Here is a 16,754-nt window from a genome sequence, read left to right on the forward strand (position 1 = left end):
CTGAAATCGAAGAACAACAGCAACACACCTTAAAATGGCCGATTTATATGTTTTAAATATCTTGATGAATAATAACGGGTCGCACTTTGTAGTTGCTAAGACTTTAAAAATACGAATCTTTGCGAGTGACATAGTGCGTTTACGAAAGGACTTAGCCTTTGACGGGCCGACCTATGGCGCTACTGAATTTGTCGTTTTAATTAGCGAACCACTCTTAGACGAAATGATTAGTTACCATAAAGAATGAAAGCTTGACAATACGGCAAATTTGTTTTCAGATCGTTCGTTTTACTCAATATTAGAATTAAATGTCAACTTGTGAATTTTAGAAATACACGCCACAAATAACGCTGTATAATTTCTGATAGCTTTTACTCTTTCATCTAATAATTTGGACCTGATTTTATCTTCTTGAGTAGGGGTTAATTTATTTCCAAGTATGAAGGGGATAGAGAGGGTGGCTGAAAAGAGGTTTCCTGTTTGTTATCTTTGGAAAATAATTAAGTAAAAATATTGGGGGGAGGGAAGGGGCATAGAGTAAATAACTGCATCTGTTGGGTTACTTATCTCTAATATACCGTACCAGTTAACAGCTACTAGTGAAAGAAAATTGTTGATGGTTCAGTTTATCAAAAGAGGGATAAACTGGTCTAAAACAAATTTGGTGGCCAACGTTATTCGAGATGTTTAATTCTCGGAAGTTCTGACCCAGTAACTCATGTTTCCTTCAAATTTACTTTATTTAATTCAAACAAAACTGACTTTTTTTCTTCTCGTGTCGGTCTTGAATTTTTTTTCCCTCTGCACACTTTTCATTATTCATTACAAATTATGTTTGACTCAATCTATATCAACAGGAGGGAGGTAAACTGATATTCCAGAGCCAACAATAGGCTCCAACGTCACGGCTAGGCCTGGGTCCGATAGAGACTGCCGAGAATTCTTGGTTGTTAGCTTTCCTTTCATAAGCTGTCCTTTAAGTTTCTTGTCTGGGTTTAATGGCGGAGTCTGCGATCCAAGTGACACAGCGGTGCCTGATGCGAACAAACTAAGTTCTCCAACCGACTGCAAAGAAATGATACGGAATAAGTAAGATACCTAACACGAAATCGCCATTCACGAAAAGCGCTTATGCTTTCACTTTGAAATATCTGGCCTCTAAATGTCTCTATAGATAGAGGGGGCTTATTCTGTAAGTACGAGACGGATTGTCTTGCGTTTGCTTCTTCGCTGTGTGATTGGTCTAGAAAACTTGCCCCAACTTCCCAAACAATCAGATGAAAGAACTACAACACTCACGACTTGGTCACCCGCGTTTTTCCGCGCTTTAGACTGTTTGCCCGTTTTTGGCTTTTAACTATCATTAGCTCTTTGTATTTTTCTCTGATTTGGCATTGGTTCGGTTGATCATGCTGGATTTTTTTACAACATATATAATCGAAATGCGCTCTATTACACTACAACTGCAAGTACCAACTTACACTGCTTCGTTGAGTTCTGTCCAGTTTTGCCCTCGGCCTCCTTGTTTCACTGCTCGAACTTCTATTATTGTTCAAAGTTTGAGGCGGCATGGGTGGTTTAGAAGCATTCACAGGATTAAAATTTAAGTTGTACCGCGTGAACGATTTTATTCCAGCGGAGGATTCAGGAGAAGTTCTGTGTTGAGATCGCGTCTTGTCCCGTCCCGCTGAAGATACTCGAAAAAGACCCACGTGGGGAATAATGTGAGGCTGATCCATTAGCGGAGGCTCTACGGATGACACACGGTCATGACTGGGAATCTGAATGTCTCCATTGGACCTGTATGAAAATGGATAACAGTTGTAGCACCATTGTAAAGCCAAATATATCACTGAACCTTAAACGATATCATTAGTAATTCTCCTCACGGTCTCCCTCACAATTCTCCTGACGTTAGATTGGAGAATTTGGTATCAACTAATAATTTCCTACTTGATAATTGCTTGTATTCTCATCACTTGTCTTCTTGATGTTGTATTGATATTGCAAGGAGAAATTATGTCTCGGTCACTCATAGGAAATAAAGGGTTAGGGGTCAACTATTGGAATACGACTTGTACTAAAGTCACTGGAGTTATAATCACTTAACATCAGGTTTGCCGGCCATATTCATAGGAAAGTGTAACAAGTACTATATTCATGCATAGAATTTGGTCTTTTGATAGACACCAAAGTTTGAACGGCCATAATCTAAAGAAATCTCAAAACTTAAGAAACTTTAAAGAAACCAGCCATAGGTTGTGGGTGAAGTAATCAATCTTGACTTTGGTGAAATAAGTTAAATTCAGTTGATGCGTTTATGTGCAAAAAAGAAATGCAAGTAACTTTGGGGCAATATTCAAATCTCTATAGGAACTTTACTCCAAGGTCTGACAATCTTTTCCACTCTTACCGAGACTTATCATTTTGTACTACCATCAATTGAGATCCGCTGAGAGTAAAACTACTTGGTAAACTTGCTGCTGAGTTGCTACTATCATTAAGTCCTTTTAATCTCTGGCTTGGTCTTTTCCCAGCCCCTCCTAATGCATGACTGCCTTTTGGTCCAGACCTAAATTGCCCCACTCCTGACACCATTTGTCTGTTTGGTGGCCTGGATGCCGTGGTAATAACAGATCCAACATAAGAGCCATCCACAGGGCACTGTGAATGGTTTGAAAGCCAGTTGTCAATACAAGTGATGTGAAAAGGATGGTGACATGGAAGAGTTCTGATGCGCTGGTGGACTTGAAATCCTTGTAAGCAGACACCACAGTTGCTGCTGTCACCCAACAGCCTGTGTCCATCTTGCAACACTTGCGTTGGTAAACTGTGGATCACGTTTGCAGGGATGCCATCCTGATCAGTAACCTGCCTGTGAATGCAAGGACCAAACAGGTAATGAGGATAGTTTTAAAATTAAATTAAATTTTTAATAACTTTTGATACTCGTACGAAACTGATCCAAATAATTTTGTTGTCCTACCTGTCAAGTTGCAACAGCAATTCATAATCACTCTCAGAAATATCTCTATTTTCCAAGTCACTCATTACTGCACTGGGTAAAGGAGTTATCCGTGAAGCTGCTCGCCATCGTTCACTGGGTTTCTAATGAACATGAAGAATACAATTTTGTACTGATCTCCAACTCCATGTGATGCAAATAACAATTAGTGTAAGATTCTATCAATCAATGTAGAATTTACATGTAACAAATTTCACCATTGAAATTGATTGAAATCTGATTTTGTGTGTGCAGTTAACCCTTTGACTCTGACGAGTGACTAGCATCCAATTTCTTCTCACAATATCATCCCTGAGCCAAACATTAAGGTCAGGAGAATAAAGGAAATGATCATCAACTAAAGAAGGTCATGATTATAAAACAAATTATTCTTGTCAGCACTTTAGGAGAGGTATCAAGAACAGTATGGAGAGTATGCATACTGATGTTACCTGTCTAAACTGGAAAGAATGCTGTAAATGTGTGTCTGTGGCAAAACAGGAGTGACACAGATGATAATCTGCACAAACAACACACCTGTAAACGAGCCAGAAATTTTTTCAAATTAGTAAGCTGTCCAGTTGTATAAATCAGAATTAACTTTTAATAAAATACTACAAAATAGTAAAGGGAGTAGGATTCTAAAGAAACTGTGTTGCTGTAATGGGTGGGAGGGGGGGAGGGGGGAGGGATATTACAAGATAATTTGGTTTCTGAGTTGATAATGTAAATTGGCCTCTGTAGAGAGTTTCCACAGCTAACATTATGACTTTTAATCTTCTGTCAGAGCCATAGCCACAAAATAGTCTACCTCATAGATACAACAGGTGTGTGTTACCTGTAACATTTTCCAGCTATGGGACAAACTCTGCATCTCTTACAAGTTGCACCAAGGTGAAGGTCTTGTCTTTCTGCTCTTGTTTTACGTCGAGAGGATTTGTGAAACTCATCCATTAATTCCTTTTAATTAAAATACTTTAGTTGTAAAAGCCAAGTTAAGAAATAAAAATCCAAAATGTCTGGGTTAAATGAGCGTCATGGTAAAAATATCAAAAGGATGTTTTAAATTACTGACAGAAATGAAAAAAAACAGGTCATGAACATCTTCATGTTGAATGACTAACCTGCAAAGTCCCAAAGTCAATTCTACAAAGAGGACACTTGATGATAGTTTCTCCAGTGGAACGTTGGTGTTCAGCCCAGATTTTCATGCACTTTACATGAATACTATTACCACAGCCATACCTACAAACAACAATGTAAATGTTTTCATTGGTTAAACTATGGTTAGTTTAGATGCCAGCCAGAAAAAGTGCACTGAAAACATGATATTGATGCTTGCAGCAAAACTTCCAAGAACTATTGTGAAACAACAAACTTGTCCCTTTTAATTGGAGTTTTTACCAAGTCCCAAGGCAAAACTCGAATACTTTTCAATGTGGAGATTATCGAAAGAAAAGATTGCCATACAGAACAAGTGAACGAAGGTTTGTTTGCTGAATTTCTTTTCCATTATGTGGAATGTTTGCTACTGTGTATCTTATCAGAGGCTCCCTGTCTTTGACACTTACTTGCAATAAGTTAGTGGTTCAGGTTTCTGCAGCAACTCATCCTGACAGATTGGACACACATCTTCTTCCTCGATCTGTTTCTGTTTAAGTTTCTCTCGATCATCAGAGTTTGCCATATCTTTACCAGACTCCTTCCTCTTTGATCTGTTTGACCTTGAGTAGCCTCCCTTCATCACTTCATTAATCTCACGTTCCACCAGTGATAGTTGAAATATAACTAAGATTCAAACAGTGATCATTTGTTCCTTGCTCATTATCTTTACAATCACTAAATGGTGGTAGAGTAAAATCAGCTTATAAGTCTCCTGGCCCATCTGGCCAGAGCTTATCCAAGTTTCAGCTGCATGAATTGACAAAGAATCTTACAACCCCCTCTGTATTAGATGTTAGTCCATCAAGGCTTTCTCCAGCATTTTCTAAGGCTTTCCTAATTATTTTCTTGTAACCATTTATATTCCTGGGTGGAGAGAAAGAGGCACTGAGAGAGTAAAGTTTCTCACCCAAGAACAGATAAACATATTGATGCAGCTGGGGTTTTAACCCAGACCTCTCAACCCACAGTCAATTGCACTGATCACAAGAGATACTGACAAGCTGTTACACATATAGGCAACCAACATTGTAGGTATTTGTTTTGAGTTTTTCCCCCCCAAAAGTTAAAATAATCTGATTTAAAGCTAGCAGGAAAAAGTGCAAAACAGGCATTTAGCAAACAGTGATATGGTTACAACATTTTTGCATGTACATAGTTGATAAAGCTCTTACTCTGATTTTCCTTAGGAACTCGAAATTTTTTGAGAAGCACCCTGCAGTAAAATAACAAAGAAGAAAACAAAAGACAAAAAAAGTGATGTATAAGCTATTAGTTTCAAACAGTACTATTGAGTGCTAAATTGAAGTCTTTGAAAAAAAGATGTTTAAATATCTTTGTGCATTAAAAGTGAGTGCATGCACAGATTTTTGTTATGTGATGGAATCAAAATTGTACTTACCAGAGGATATGAATACATAGCTCCTTCTCCTTTGTGAAATTTTGACAAGTACAAGAATGTTGATCGCCCAAAAACACCTGAAAAACAAAATAATATGGAATGAGACAATAAAATATGAAAAGTCATGCATACTTTTTGTGGCTTACTTCTGGTAACATTCCTTGCAGGGTATCCTAAGGTTCAAATGAGTTAAAACTCATGATAGGGCAGAGTTAGATTATTAGGGAACTGTTATGGTACAGTTGAAAAGGTGGAAAGTATACATGTACGTACTGTAATGTAAGTTCTCATATTGTAACGCCGGCAAACAAAATAAATAGGAGACAATAATTATGTATTCGCAGAATCATGTTGCAAGTTACTGTATGTTAGTTTCACCATTGTCTAACTTTTTTATACAACAATAGTATTGTTTAAGAGTAAATAGCTTATGGTTAGGGAAAACCAAAGATTTGAGTTTTAACCCAGTTCATGACAATCAAGTAGAATTAATATAAGTTTTCAAACGTCTTTGGGTACATTCATCATGCATTCAACAAACTTTAGGGCTCGTCTGTATTCTCGTATCATTCGTAAAAGACAATAGACGTTTTATGCGGCTATGAGACTTGTTGGTATTGTTAAGAAATCGCTGTTTACGTCAACAAACCTTAAATTTCTTATCCAAGCCATCTTCCTTCAAAAGAAATCCTGTAGGGCCTGTCTCGCGAAGAAGATAAATTCTAGCTTGAATGGCTTCCTCAATTCTGTTCAGAACAACATCAGGGCAATTTCTTCTCCAGGGAATCCTTCGAGCCATACCTTTCGATGTATGTTAGGCTATATTTGGTTTATTTGGAAGGAATATCGTCGGAAAGATAAAGTTATCTTTTGGAATTTGAATTTTGCAAATTTTGTTTTTGCCTCGTATTCACGTTTGCCTGGCAACGATTTTTGTGGAAAAAGACTGGAACTAATTTGAAGGACATTTGGTATGGCTTATACAACATCCATCCAGTCGTTTTGGAAACGAAGGAAGCCTCTACCAAGCTGTTTGCTGTGAATTTTTGTCTGAATTTTGACCTTTCTTGCGGCTAGATGGCTGGAGATCTAATACATCTAAAGCTGGATAGTACTGCTGCGGCTTCTATAGATCAATACTTGGAATATCGAAGGTTTGTCACCTAAATGCGATCTAAGATAGCAATTTAAATCGAAGCGAGCTTGGTTATTGGCTGGCATGCAGTAGCAGCATTTTCGTGTGAAATGAGTCATTTACAATGGTTCAGGTCTTCTAAACCTATATAAACCTAACAGCTGTGATTTTGCATTTCAATGAATGCTGCAACAGAATTGCAGAGTGCGCGCAGTTAGCTGGAGACACACTTGTGCTACATTTGCATAATTTCGAAAAGACTGTTGTTATTTTTTTTTCTCAGAATTGTTGGGGATGACGACGGAGGAAAACTCTTTACTCCTGAAGAATATGAAGAGTACAAGAAAAAAGTTCTGCCACAGAGAATGAAGAACAGGCTGTATGTAAGTTGGACAGCACCAAACGGTATGGACTGCAAGATGGTCGGCCCTGAAACAATGTGTTTCTGCAATCACAGGTGAGAAACGCAAAAATGGAATTACTGACAATTATTAGATGACTTTGAGCAAAGTATCGTTGATTGTCAGCAACGAGAAAATCGATACTAATGAGTGATCTGCGAGACGCTGGCAAATCACGATATTTTGGGGTAAGCGAGACGATTGTCCTAGTAATCGATTACTATTTTTTTTTTCATTATTTCGTAAACTTCAGCCGCATTGGTAAACTAGTTTATATCACAGTTTTCTTTAATCAAACAACTGTATGTATAATGAAGTATAGATGATATGGAAATCTTGGCTCTTAATTATTTTTTTTTTTGGGGGGGGGGGTATTTCTTTGGCAGCTTAAAGAAGTGATCTGACAATTTGCATGAATTCGCATGGACATTTCTACTCGTAAGCAGAATGTTCTTTACAGGAGATTACAGTATGACAGTATTACATATGAGCAAACCATTTCCTGGAGCCATTTATCAGCAGTCACATGTAGGGTCACATAGAGAAATAGAAAAAAAGCAAAATAAATAATTTGGTAACATTTTATTCCAAAATACAAGAAATCAAACTTACAAAGAACTTTTAATGCTTTTTTTCCAACATAGGTACAAACAACACAAAACTGATTATGAGACACTACCGCAAATCAGACCAATCCCAGTCCCTTGCTGTGTTAGTGGCTGTAAATGTAAGAGTTACCACTATGTACCAAAGAACGGCACCCAGCCAATCAGATGTCAGTGTAAACACTTTGCTGATGATCATTCTGAGGTGGTACCATATAAGTGTTCAAAAGGATGTGCATGTAAAAAATTCAGAAGTTCTTACACTTGTGGCTGTGGAGAACCAACTTATGCTCACAAGGTTGGTGAAATGTGCCATTGTTTTTAACTTAGGGTCCTAGATGAGTAAGCAAACCTTCTCCCACTCCTCCCATCCCCCTGCCCCGTTTTCAGAGGTCTTAAGAGGAAATGAGACATCATTAAAATTTGCTAGAATTTCTGTAGACAATTTTGCTTTGGCTCCTGCAAATTTTTGTTAATCAAAGAAGGAACAGCTCATATTTTATACTCATTGATAAATGCAGTAAAACTGTCCAAACTTTACCTCATTGTTAGATTTAGATTTTAAAAAATTGGCTCTCACATTCTCTGGAAGACTGGGATTCTTCTCCTCTCATACCACAATCTTACTTTTGGCAAAACATTAATTTTTTTTCATGGGCTGACACAATTACTGAAGAATGAAATGAATTTTCAAAATAAATTTAAATGTATCGGTTAAGAGTCTCAACTTGCAGAAGGTAGACCAGACAGTGGGCTGTTCTTAGGGCACAACCACTGAGTTTGTCTTGGAAAAAAAAAAAACAACAACAACAACAAAACCAACAAAAAACCCTCATCTAGAGTATTCCTACTTAACCTTTTACACCTAGCATCAGTATACGTATTCTTCATACTGTTCTCTATACAATAATGCACTGACAAGGAGAATTGATGTAACAGTCAAGAGCTTCTTTAGTTCGTGATTATTTCCTGTGTTCTCATGACCTTAATGTGTGATATGTGGGGTGATATTCTAAGGAGAAATTAGATGTCAGTCACTCTATAGGTTCAGAGGGTTAGATAGCAGGGAAGAGGACTTGCATGTGGTTCCACCAGGTTTCAAGTCCAGTACTCACAGTAACCATTTGACTTTAATGACCTATGCATAGAGCAAGCTGTTTTTGTTTCTTGATTGAAATTTTTCCCCAAAAGACAATTGTTGAAACAAAAGAAGAACGCATATCTCGTGGCCACCCAATAGGCCATGATGTGCCTTATGCTGCCATGGGTGGAATCACAGGGTTCAGTTCACTGATGGATGGCTACATGCGCTTGGATGACAGTGGAATTGGCCCACCACCCTTGCATATGTTGGAGCAGCCAGTAGGTATGCAAAAAAAAAAAAAAATTGCCAGGGTTTGCTGCCTTCCTAGATTAAGAACATGTTCACAAAAACCTCAGAAAAAGACATTAAATTCAAGCACAAGAGCTCTGCTTTAACTGGTGTTCTTTTTTTAAAATATGTATAACAGGAGTTTTTCCATACTGTGCAAGATGTCTACAGTTTTTCAATTTCGTTGTTTTTCCCAGGACCTAATGACCACCCTTTCCTCAGAGTACAAGCTGGTCTGGCTGGGCTGTCATTAGAGGATGGGATGGGTGCTGGTGCAGGACAGGTGGCATGTAGAACCACTGAGGAAGAGGACATGGCCTATTTTGAGAAGCGATACCAAGCCAGAGTGAGTGAAATTTAATGTAAATCTCTTTGTGTTTTGTTCACATTTACGAGTTACAATATGTAGGAAGACTTGACAAGTAAACATTCCTGGTTTTACAGCTGAAGGCAGAAAAGGAACAGTCTAGAGTGCAGCGATCACCACAACCCAAGAGGTTGACAGGGCCAGGCACTACACAGCAGAGCACAGGGAGTGCCTCAAGGAAGACTGGCCCTAGTAAGATGAAATCAGCAACCAAGCCTGTATCCTCTCGAAGCCCTGTATCCCAGACTGGAAGGCAGAGCAACAGATGATGAAACATCTTGAGGGGATTACTGGCATAGAGAGAAAGTGTGTGTAGTGGTGTGTCTAAGATGGGGGAGAAGGGTTTTTGTCTCTCACTTGATGTGTCCCATGCTCTAATAACCCCCTGGAAGGAGAGGGCTCATAAATTACTTGGGCTTACAAGAGAGAGGGGCTTATTATGGAGGGGGGCTTCTAGGAGGGGGGAAGAGCTTATGAGAGAGGGGTGTATTAGAGAGGAGGGCGTATTAGAGAGGGCTTTTTAAAGTAGGGGCTTATTAGAGAGGGGGTCTTTTTTTAAATGAATGAAATAAAAACACAAGAGAAAATAAATTACAATACTGCTTCTACATGATTTGCAAGAGCCTAACCTGAGATAAGCTACTAATAATTAGTCTTCTTCACAACTTTTGCACAACTTTTGCATGATTACATGTTAGTTCTTGGACAATTTGACTGTCATGTTTAAGTTAATACCTGAGATCTCTATGTAGTTAAGGGTGTTAAGTTGTTCAGTCAGAGCAGTTGAACATAACTATATAAATTTTACCGACCTAAAATAAATATGTATGATCAATACAAACCTTGCTGCTCAGACACAAATCTAATGTGGAAAGCGAAGTATTTGAAGAAACAATGACGTGAAAACTAAGTGAGCATTTTGACCAGAAAATGCCTTGAAACCAAATGGTTACTGTTAATAAGGACAAAACATCTCTGAGGTGTTCAGAGAAACAAGAAAATTCGGAGGAAATGTTCGTGAATATTACTCCTGATAAACTGAAATCACAACCGTATATGCCTTTTTCCTTTTTCGCCATGGACTAGAAGGATAAAGTGTTCTAGAGCCACGGGTGCCATGCTGGATCCATGCGGCATAAATTATCAGGGCTAGTGGCCGCTGCTATCAGAGTTGTCACCTTAGTCTCCCCTCCCTCGTATTGTGCCAAGTCTAGGAAGTAAATGAATGATAATCATGCGTTAAACAGTTATTAATTTGTGGTATCAGCAGATAAGTGACCAAAGACTTCGATTTTTACTGTGGTATAAATTAAGATGAAACTTTTCGTGCTGATCCTGTAGGATACTTTGACTTACTCTGTAGTCTGGTGGTAATGGCCTTTACAGCTGCGTTCACTAGTGTAATTAACAGCTCGCTGTCCATATCAGTCGGTGGGTTACTCAGGGGAAAGGTGTGGGCCTCGTCTTGTTCCTGCAATTAGAAGCAAGAGTGTTACATTTACTTAAAACTCTAAAACCAAGCAGAAGAGATACACAAACCAAGTAGAACTTTTTATGGCCAGATTCGAAAACGGGTATGGATTTACAAGGCCAGGGGTCTACAAAAGGATGTGGGAATTACATTCTTTTGTCTGAAAGAAAGTCAGGATTTGGAAAACTAAGCGGCACAGGCCAACCACCCAATATTTCAAAGACGTCCATCATTCGCCCGCCCCACCCCCTCTCCCCCGATATTTAAGTAGCTGGCTATGGACGTCGTTAAAGGCGGGATAAACTTAACCTCTACTTTTTAATTCAAAGTAGCGGAGGGAACGTTTACTGACCTTTTTATGCCAAGCAATAATCTCGTCTCGCAACACAGCTTTCAAGATACTCTGAACACTGAAATGAGGCTCAGCTAAACACCGCGCCGCTGACACCATCGCTGCCGTCATCACTCCATTCACACCGACCGGCGTAACGAACTCGGCAATGTTCGGAGTTAGTCGGAAAGGTACGGGACGGTTCGCGTCCAGTTCGCCTTGGGTACAAAAGAAACGAAAGCACAACTCAGTCCTGCAAAATTTTATTTACAAAATGGTTTACCAAAGATTGATGTCTACCTTTTGTGTCGTCCAGCTCAAAGCGGCTGTAAGAGACAGTTAGTCGGCCCGAGTCCTGCGCAATTTGAAGCATTTCTGGTCCCAGTCTTGTAAGATGCAGAGTGAACTCAGCAAAACCAGAGAGAGCGAGTTGAATGCAAAGCTACAAGAAAAGAAAACTAACATTTAGTTTACTCGGTTATTTCATTGAGCAAAGACCAGTGAGAGGTCTTCACGTACCTGTTTCCTGAAGGTCCAATAATCAGAGGGATCCTGATACGTGTACTGGGCCCATTCTTTGAGAAGGACTTCTGGCACCAGTGTGAGCTGCACCTCTCTGAGAATGTCCTTTAGAACCTGGTGAGTCACCTGACAGCCACGTGACTGGACAGAAGCGAGGCGCTCGTAATACAACGCGATTGGTGCGTCAGACTCCACGTGTTTCTTATCACAACGCTACGAAGAAAAATAATGGGTAAATATGAGGAGTCTGGTAGGGAAACAGAGAAGTGCTGGAAAATGGCTACTTACGTCCGTTAGGATCTCCCTTAGAGAAATGAAAGACGGATTGTCCTAAAAAAGATTTTGAAACTGATTAACATAACGAAGAATGAAGTTAAAGAGACATGGAGCAGAACAACTTTACAGCAATGCATGACTGATAAACCATAACGCGTGACTGATCATAACATCGCGTGACTTACCTCAATGAGTCGCATTTGAGGTGATACAGCTACAACACGCGGTACCGTAAATAATAGGTGTCTTTTGCAGGACTCCTAAACGAACAAAAATCAAATCTATTAAGTATTTATTACAGTAATAAACGTTGGAGAGATTTTTAGCCGTGTTCAAAGCATGTAACGATTCTACCAAAAAAAATAAAAAAAAAAATAAAAAAAAAAAACCCGCAAGAGAACGAGGCAGTTGAGTCACGTGAAAGGACCATGGGATACAGAAGAGGTATTTCCCTTGTTTGAGGAAATGAGAAGAACCTTTCTGTGTCGTTACTCTTTTTGTAGAAACAAAAGTTGTATGTCTTCTCTAAAACTTCATCACTTGTACCTTTCTCTTCTCTAAATAAAGATTTAGGAGCCTCAACAGTTGAAGAATTCTCTCTTCCCTTCTCGATTCCGTCATGCACGCATCGTTCACTACAAGGTATGGATAGATCTGAAAGGTAAAACACAATTCAAACTTTAAAAAAGTAAGAAAGTAGCACAAACATTACACTGATTTAAGTTCTAGGTAAAAAAGTGTATTTCTTTTAATTACACGTTTCACGGATAAGCATTATGATACCATATATGGTCATACCTTGCCATTATTACCCCGGATGTAAAGGCGCCGAGCAGAAAAGTTGTGCTTTTGAACGAGCTCAACCCGCGGCATAAAGCGAGCGATCCTAATATAGTATGGACTATGCTGAAAAGAAATTAAAACATAGACATTCAACACTTATTTACTAACTTGAGATTAACAGCACTGTGTCATTAAAACAAGTTGCTCTATCGTGCCAACTGGCTGAATTTCTATTCAAAAGAGAGCGAAAAGGGTAGCTTTCTCTTTTCAACTAACCGTGTTGAGCTTGGGCATCAAAAACTCGCCAGGAAGCTCCACTTCTGCTGTAGAGGTCGTGAAATTACTGAGGAATCGACATCTCTCCTCCAAAAGAAAAGAGCTACAAAGAGACAGAGAGGTTCACGCTTAGCTTGATAACTACTTTTAGCTTGTCCCTGAGTGTACCTCATACAACACACACTAACATACATAAGCAAATACGTACATTGTCCCACATCTATATGAAAAAAGCTTAAAATGCATGCAACATTACTAGGTTGTTTCTCAAATTCGAAACAAATATGTCTTACCTTGGGAGAAGTTTTGCTCTTTCTTCCAGAGTCTTGATCCATTTCTTCAGTTTACCGATCAAAGTGTGAAGAACCATGGACCCTGGTTGACTGTAAGATTTAAAAATATGACTTGATACTACATACACTCTAAAATATCTGGACGTTAACAGTCTCAGTTGTTATCCTCTTCAAAGTAAGTAAAAATCAAAACAGTTTCAAGCTTGAATCATCATCATGTTCAATAGCGTCCAACATTAAAAGCTTGGACATTAAGTTAAACTAGGTGTCCCCTAGGACGAGAATGTATTTATTTTTCCCACTGCTTACGTGAAGTCGAAATCAACAGCGAACTGTTCCTTCAGCCTCTGAAATACTGGATCTTGAGCCGTGGCTTGGGCCCTTCTCGCCAAGGACTCAGATGCAGCTGATGAAAAAGTGCTTGATACACTCGAGGCTGATTCAAATCCGATTCCGAATGTGCTGACTAATTTCTTCACAAAGCTCAGTGTGTGTGGTGTGATTCGGGCAGCTGCAACTGTTGGAAGATCGAAATTGTTTTAACAACTCAAACCAAAGCAAATAAACAAATAATGACCGAAGTCTGCTCCATCAGAAATTCCAATCTTTAGTGCAGGCGTCCAACTGATTAAAGGGTATTTGTTCCCATCGTTTCAGAAAATGAAGGAGCCTGAGAAACTTACCATCGCTTCTTGTTTCAAACGCGACTTGATAACACTTTATGAGTCCCTGGCGCAGCTGCCTTAGCACTTCCTCAGGCCAACCTTCACGGAACCAAACCATCTGCCGACAAAAAACAAATTTTTCCGCTTCAAAAACCCATCATGACATGGACCGATCGACAACCTCATCAAGGAGTGAGAGTAAGAATGTGGTCTCCCAAAAGATGCATAACTTTATAACAAAAGGTGCATAATCTTAGTGCATGTTAATGTACCTTATTGACTACCACTTCACGAACTGGGAGTAGAGTTGGATGAAAGTGGCTCAAAAAGTGCACAATCGCAGAATAGGTACATGTATCCAAACGACTACTCTTTCTAGGGCCGAGAGGAGGGTTGGAAGAAGATCCCTTACAATAGTGTATAATTTTACGACATGAATATGTACCTGATCTACTACTCCTTCGAGGGCTGAGAGGAGAGTTGGATGCAGATCCCTCAAAAAGTGCATTATCTTACTACAGCGCCACATCTGGGCCGTGGCTCTTATCGCCCCTGGGTCACTATGACTGCTAGTTGGTGTTGAAGCTGAAAACCAAAAGATGTACATTAAAATTTTATACAACAAAGATCTTTTGGTACATAGGGGAAGACTACTGACAATAACTAACTTCTGATGGATATTCTAATGCAACCTTTTCTTTCTTTTGGTATTCCCCCCCCCCCCCCCCTTTCAGGTTCTTGTTTTTACGAGTCCCCTATGGGGTACCTGTAGTTGGTGTCGTGGAGCCAGCAGTTGTAGAAGTGGTCGCTGAGCCTGCAGTCGAAGCTGTAGCCTGTTCAGAGGTAGTTGTTGTAGGCATCGGGGTGGGTGTTGATGGCGTTGTCTGAAATGAACCAAACAAAAGACGACATGTAACACAATTCGAAAAGCTTGAAGAGAGTACGATCAGAGGTTTCATAAGAATAAATTTAATGATCTACAAACCGGTGTGGCTGTTGAACTTGCCGCATTTTCTGTAAAAAATAAATGTTAACAATTAATAAAATCACTCGTCTCGTCCTTTAGACTAAACAGAAACAAGCAACACCCAAAAGTGTCTTTCCGTTTACATACGTCAAGTAAGTTAATACCTGGTGCAGCGCTTGTTGGCGTTGAACCAGCACTTTTACTCGTTGACGAGGCTGTGGTACCAGTCTGTCCTGTTTCTGAACCGGTTGCACTGGTTTTAGGGGTAGCTGAAGACGCGTTTTGTGATTCTGAGGAGGCGGTACTGTTGCTGCCTGAAGTAGAAGACCGCTGGGTTGTTATGTTTGCTGCCTCCATTTTATCTGGGATTTCAACAGAAGTGAAGCAGCAGATTTATAAATAATAGCAAGAGGTTACAAAAGCTTAAGAATTTTTTTAACTAGGAGTGAAATATAATATTTCTCAAATCATTTAAGAATCTACTCTCTGTTAAATTTTGTAAGTTAGAATCCAAGCGAACTTCGATTCAATAAAGCACCTAAAAGACAAGGTTGCTAAAACATGTCGCCCGCAATGAACCCGGGAAATATGCCTCAGGCAACGAACCAAAGTGAATGCGGGAAGAATAACGACGTAAAATGCAACTGTGGTCAAAGGTTGGAGACATGCATCAGCGATGAGCAGATATACTTTGGAGGCGCAGGAGTATCGAATGCACTGTAAGTACAAGCTTATGACATGGCTTCTGCTGTAAGCTTATCCACGATTGTTCTCAGAGGTGAATGGTTGACTAACAAACTCTCACTGGTACGGATGATAAAGCTCATTTTACAGGTACTTAAATGGGCCGTCTTCGCCTCGGCTTTGAGGGAAAATATTGTTCGTACACTTGTAGACGGGGCCGAGAAGGCGCATATAAATGAACATCGAAGAATAACAAAGAAACGCACCATTTTTGATAGAGTTATATGTTTTTGTATTTTCTTATATGCTCCTGTTACTTGAAAACCAACCGATTAAGGTCCTAATTAACAATACTCACGTCTCTCCCGTTGCTCAATCTTGCAGGTAAGATACAAGGTTCTAATTGGAAAGTACATGGCCTGAAAATAAGATATCATTCGATAAACAACACAAAAAAATGATTTTCCATCCAGATCGCCAGGCTAGTGAGGCGCAGACACAATCAACGTGAAAAAAGAACAAATCAAAGCAAACTGAAAAAGAGAGACGAAAGAGAAGTGAACTACTTCCGTTCACTAACCTGAGGATAAACTCGACCAATATTAGACAGAAGATTTAATATCTTTTGACCTTCACGTCGAACCAAACACGTGAGCAGCTGGGGAATCCTGAGCACCAAAGACAAAAATGAAGAATTATTCACTCCGCATGTTAAACACGAAACAAATGGACAAGAGACGTTGGCGTAACTTACCAGGGAAGCCAGTGAACCGGGGGGACACCGACACAATATTTGTCGACTGCTTCAGCGATCGATCCCTATAAACATAAATCGGTGAGCTTTTATCATCACTGAAGTCAGCTTTAGAAACTGTCTACGGTGGTCAATTTCCTTTATCAACTCATTTGACTAAACCAAATTATCGTAGTTTACTTTCCGACGACGCAGCACCACAGTTTCTTACAGAGACTACCCCCTTAACGCCTCGGTAAGGCGTATCAATGTATAAAAAAAGTTGTTTTTATCCACGAGAAAACG

The 16,754-nt window shown here is 39.5% G+C and overlaps 3 protein-coding genes across 4 annotated transcripts in view; 1 reads left to right on the forward strand and 2 right to left on the reverse strand.

Moving 5' to 3' along the window:
* Nucleotides 1-721: 721 nt before the first annotated feature.
* Nucleotides 722-6,474, reverse strand: LOC113670208 (E3 ubiquitin-protein ligase ZSWIM2). The gene is made up of 11 exons (XM_027186307.2): nt 6,217-6,474; nt 5,568-5,644; nt 5,341-5,381; nt 4,576-4,792; nt 4,129-4,249; nt 3,843-3,964; nt 3,457-3,541; nt 2,987-3,108; nt 2,414-2,875; nt 1,482-1,800; nt 722-1,065 (listed from the first exon to the last, which is right to left on the reverse strand). The coding sequence occupies exons 1-11, from the start codon at nt 6,364-6,366 to the stop codon at nt 841-843; spliced, it is 1,941 nt and encodes a 646-aa protein (XP_027042108.2). The 5' UTR covers nt 6,367-6,474; the 3' UTR covers nt 722-840.
* Nucleotides 6,475-6,560: 86 nt separating this feature from the next.
* LOC113670209 (protein FAM221A) lies at nt 6,561-10,310 on the forward strand. Its single transcript, XM_027186308.2, has 6 exons — nt 6,561-6,721; nt 6,986-7,159; nt 7,748-8,006; nt 8,900-9,074; nt 9,278-9,426; nt 9,525-10,310. The coding sequence occupies exons 1-6, from the start codon at nt 6,645-6,647 to the stop codon at nt 9,714-9,716; spliced, it is 1,026 nt and encodes a 341-aa protein (XP_027042109.2). The 5' UTR covers nt 6,561-6,644; the 3' UTR covers nt 9,717-10,310.
* The window catches only part of LOC113685710 (transformation/transcription domain-associated protein), a 71,986-nt gene continuing 65,266 nt past the window's right edge, over nt 10,035-16,754 (reverse strand). For both annotated transcript variants that reach the window (XM_089181859.1, XM_089181858.1), the window contains exons 105-124: nt 16,470-16,534; nt 16,296-16,383; nt 16,074-16,134; nt 15,196-15,393; nt 15,050-15,078; nt 14,831-14,948; nt 14,510-14,649; nt 14,083-14,182; nt 13,709-13,916; nt 13,400-13,489; nt 13,107-13,209; nt 12,846-12,953; nt 12,594-12,701; nt 12,233-12,307; nt 12,060-12,101; nt 11,769-11,984; nt 11,550-11,691; nt 11,271-11,467; nt 10,804-10,918; nt 10,035-10,657 (exon numbers count right to left, since the gene is read on the reverse strand). In XM_089181859.1, coding sequence (XP_089037985.1) covers nt 10,548-10,657; nt 10,804-10,918; nt 11,271-11,467; nt 11,550-11,691; nt 11,769-11,984; nt 12,060-12,101; nt 12,233-12,307; nt 12,594-12,701; nt 12,846-12,953; nt 13,107-13,209; nt 13,400-13,489; nt 13,709-13,916; nt 14,083-14,182; nt 14,510-14,649; nt 14,831-14,948; nt 15,050-15,078; nt 15,196-15,393; nt 16,074-16,134; nt 16,296-16,383; nt 16,470-16,534 — 2,313 coding nt within the window. In that variant the 3' untranslated portion in view covers nt 10,035-10,547. The remainder of the gene's footprint in view (nt 10,658-10,803; nt 10,919-11,270; nt 11,468-11,549; nt 11,692-11,768; nt 11,985-12,059; nt 12,102-12,232; nt 12,308-12,593; nt 12,702-12,845; nt 12,954-13,106; nt 13,210-13,399; nt 13,490-13,708; nt 13,917-14,082; nt 14,183-14,509; nt 14,650-14,830; nt 14,949-15,049; nt 15,079-15,195; nt 15,394-16,073; nt 16,135-16,295; nt 16,384-16,469; nt 16,535-16,754) is intronic.

The sequence above is a fragment of the Pocillopora damicornis genome, chromosome 9 (genome assembly GCF_964200805.1).
Source record: "Pocillopora damicornis chromosome 9, jaPocDami1.2, whole genome shotgun sequence".
Classification (NCBI taxonomy): Eukaryota; Metazoa; Cnidaria; class Anthozoa; order Scleractinia; family Pocilloporidae; genus Pocillopora; species Pocillopora damicornis.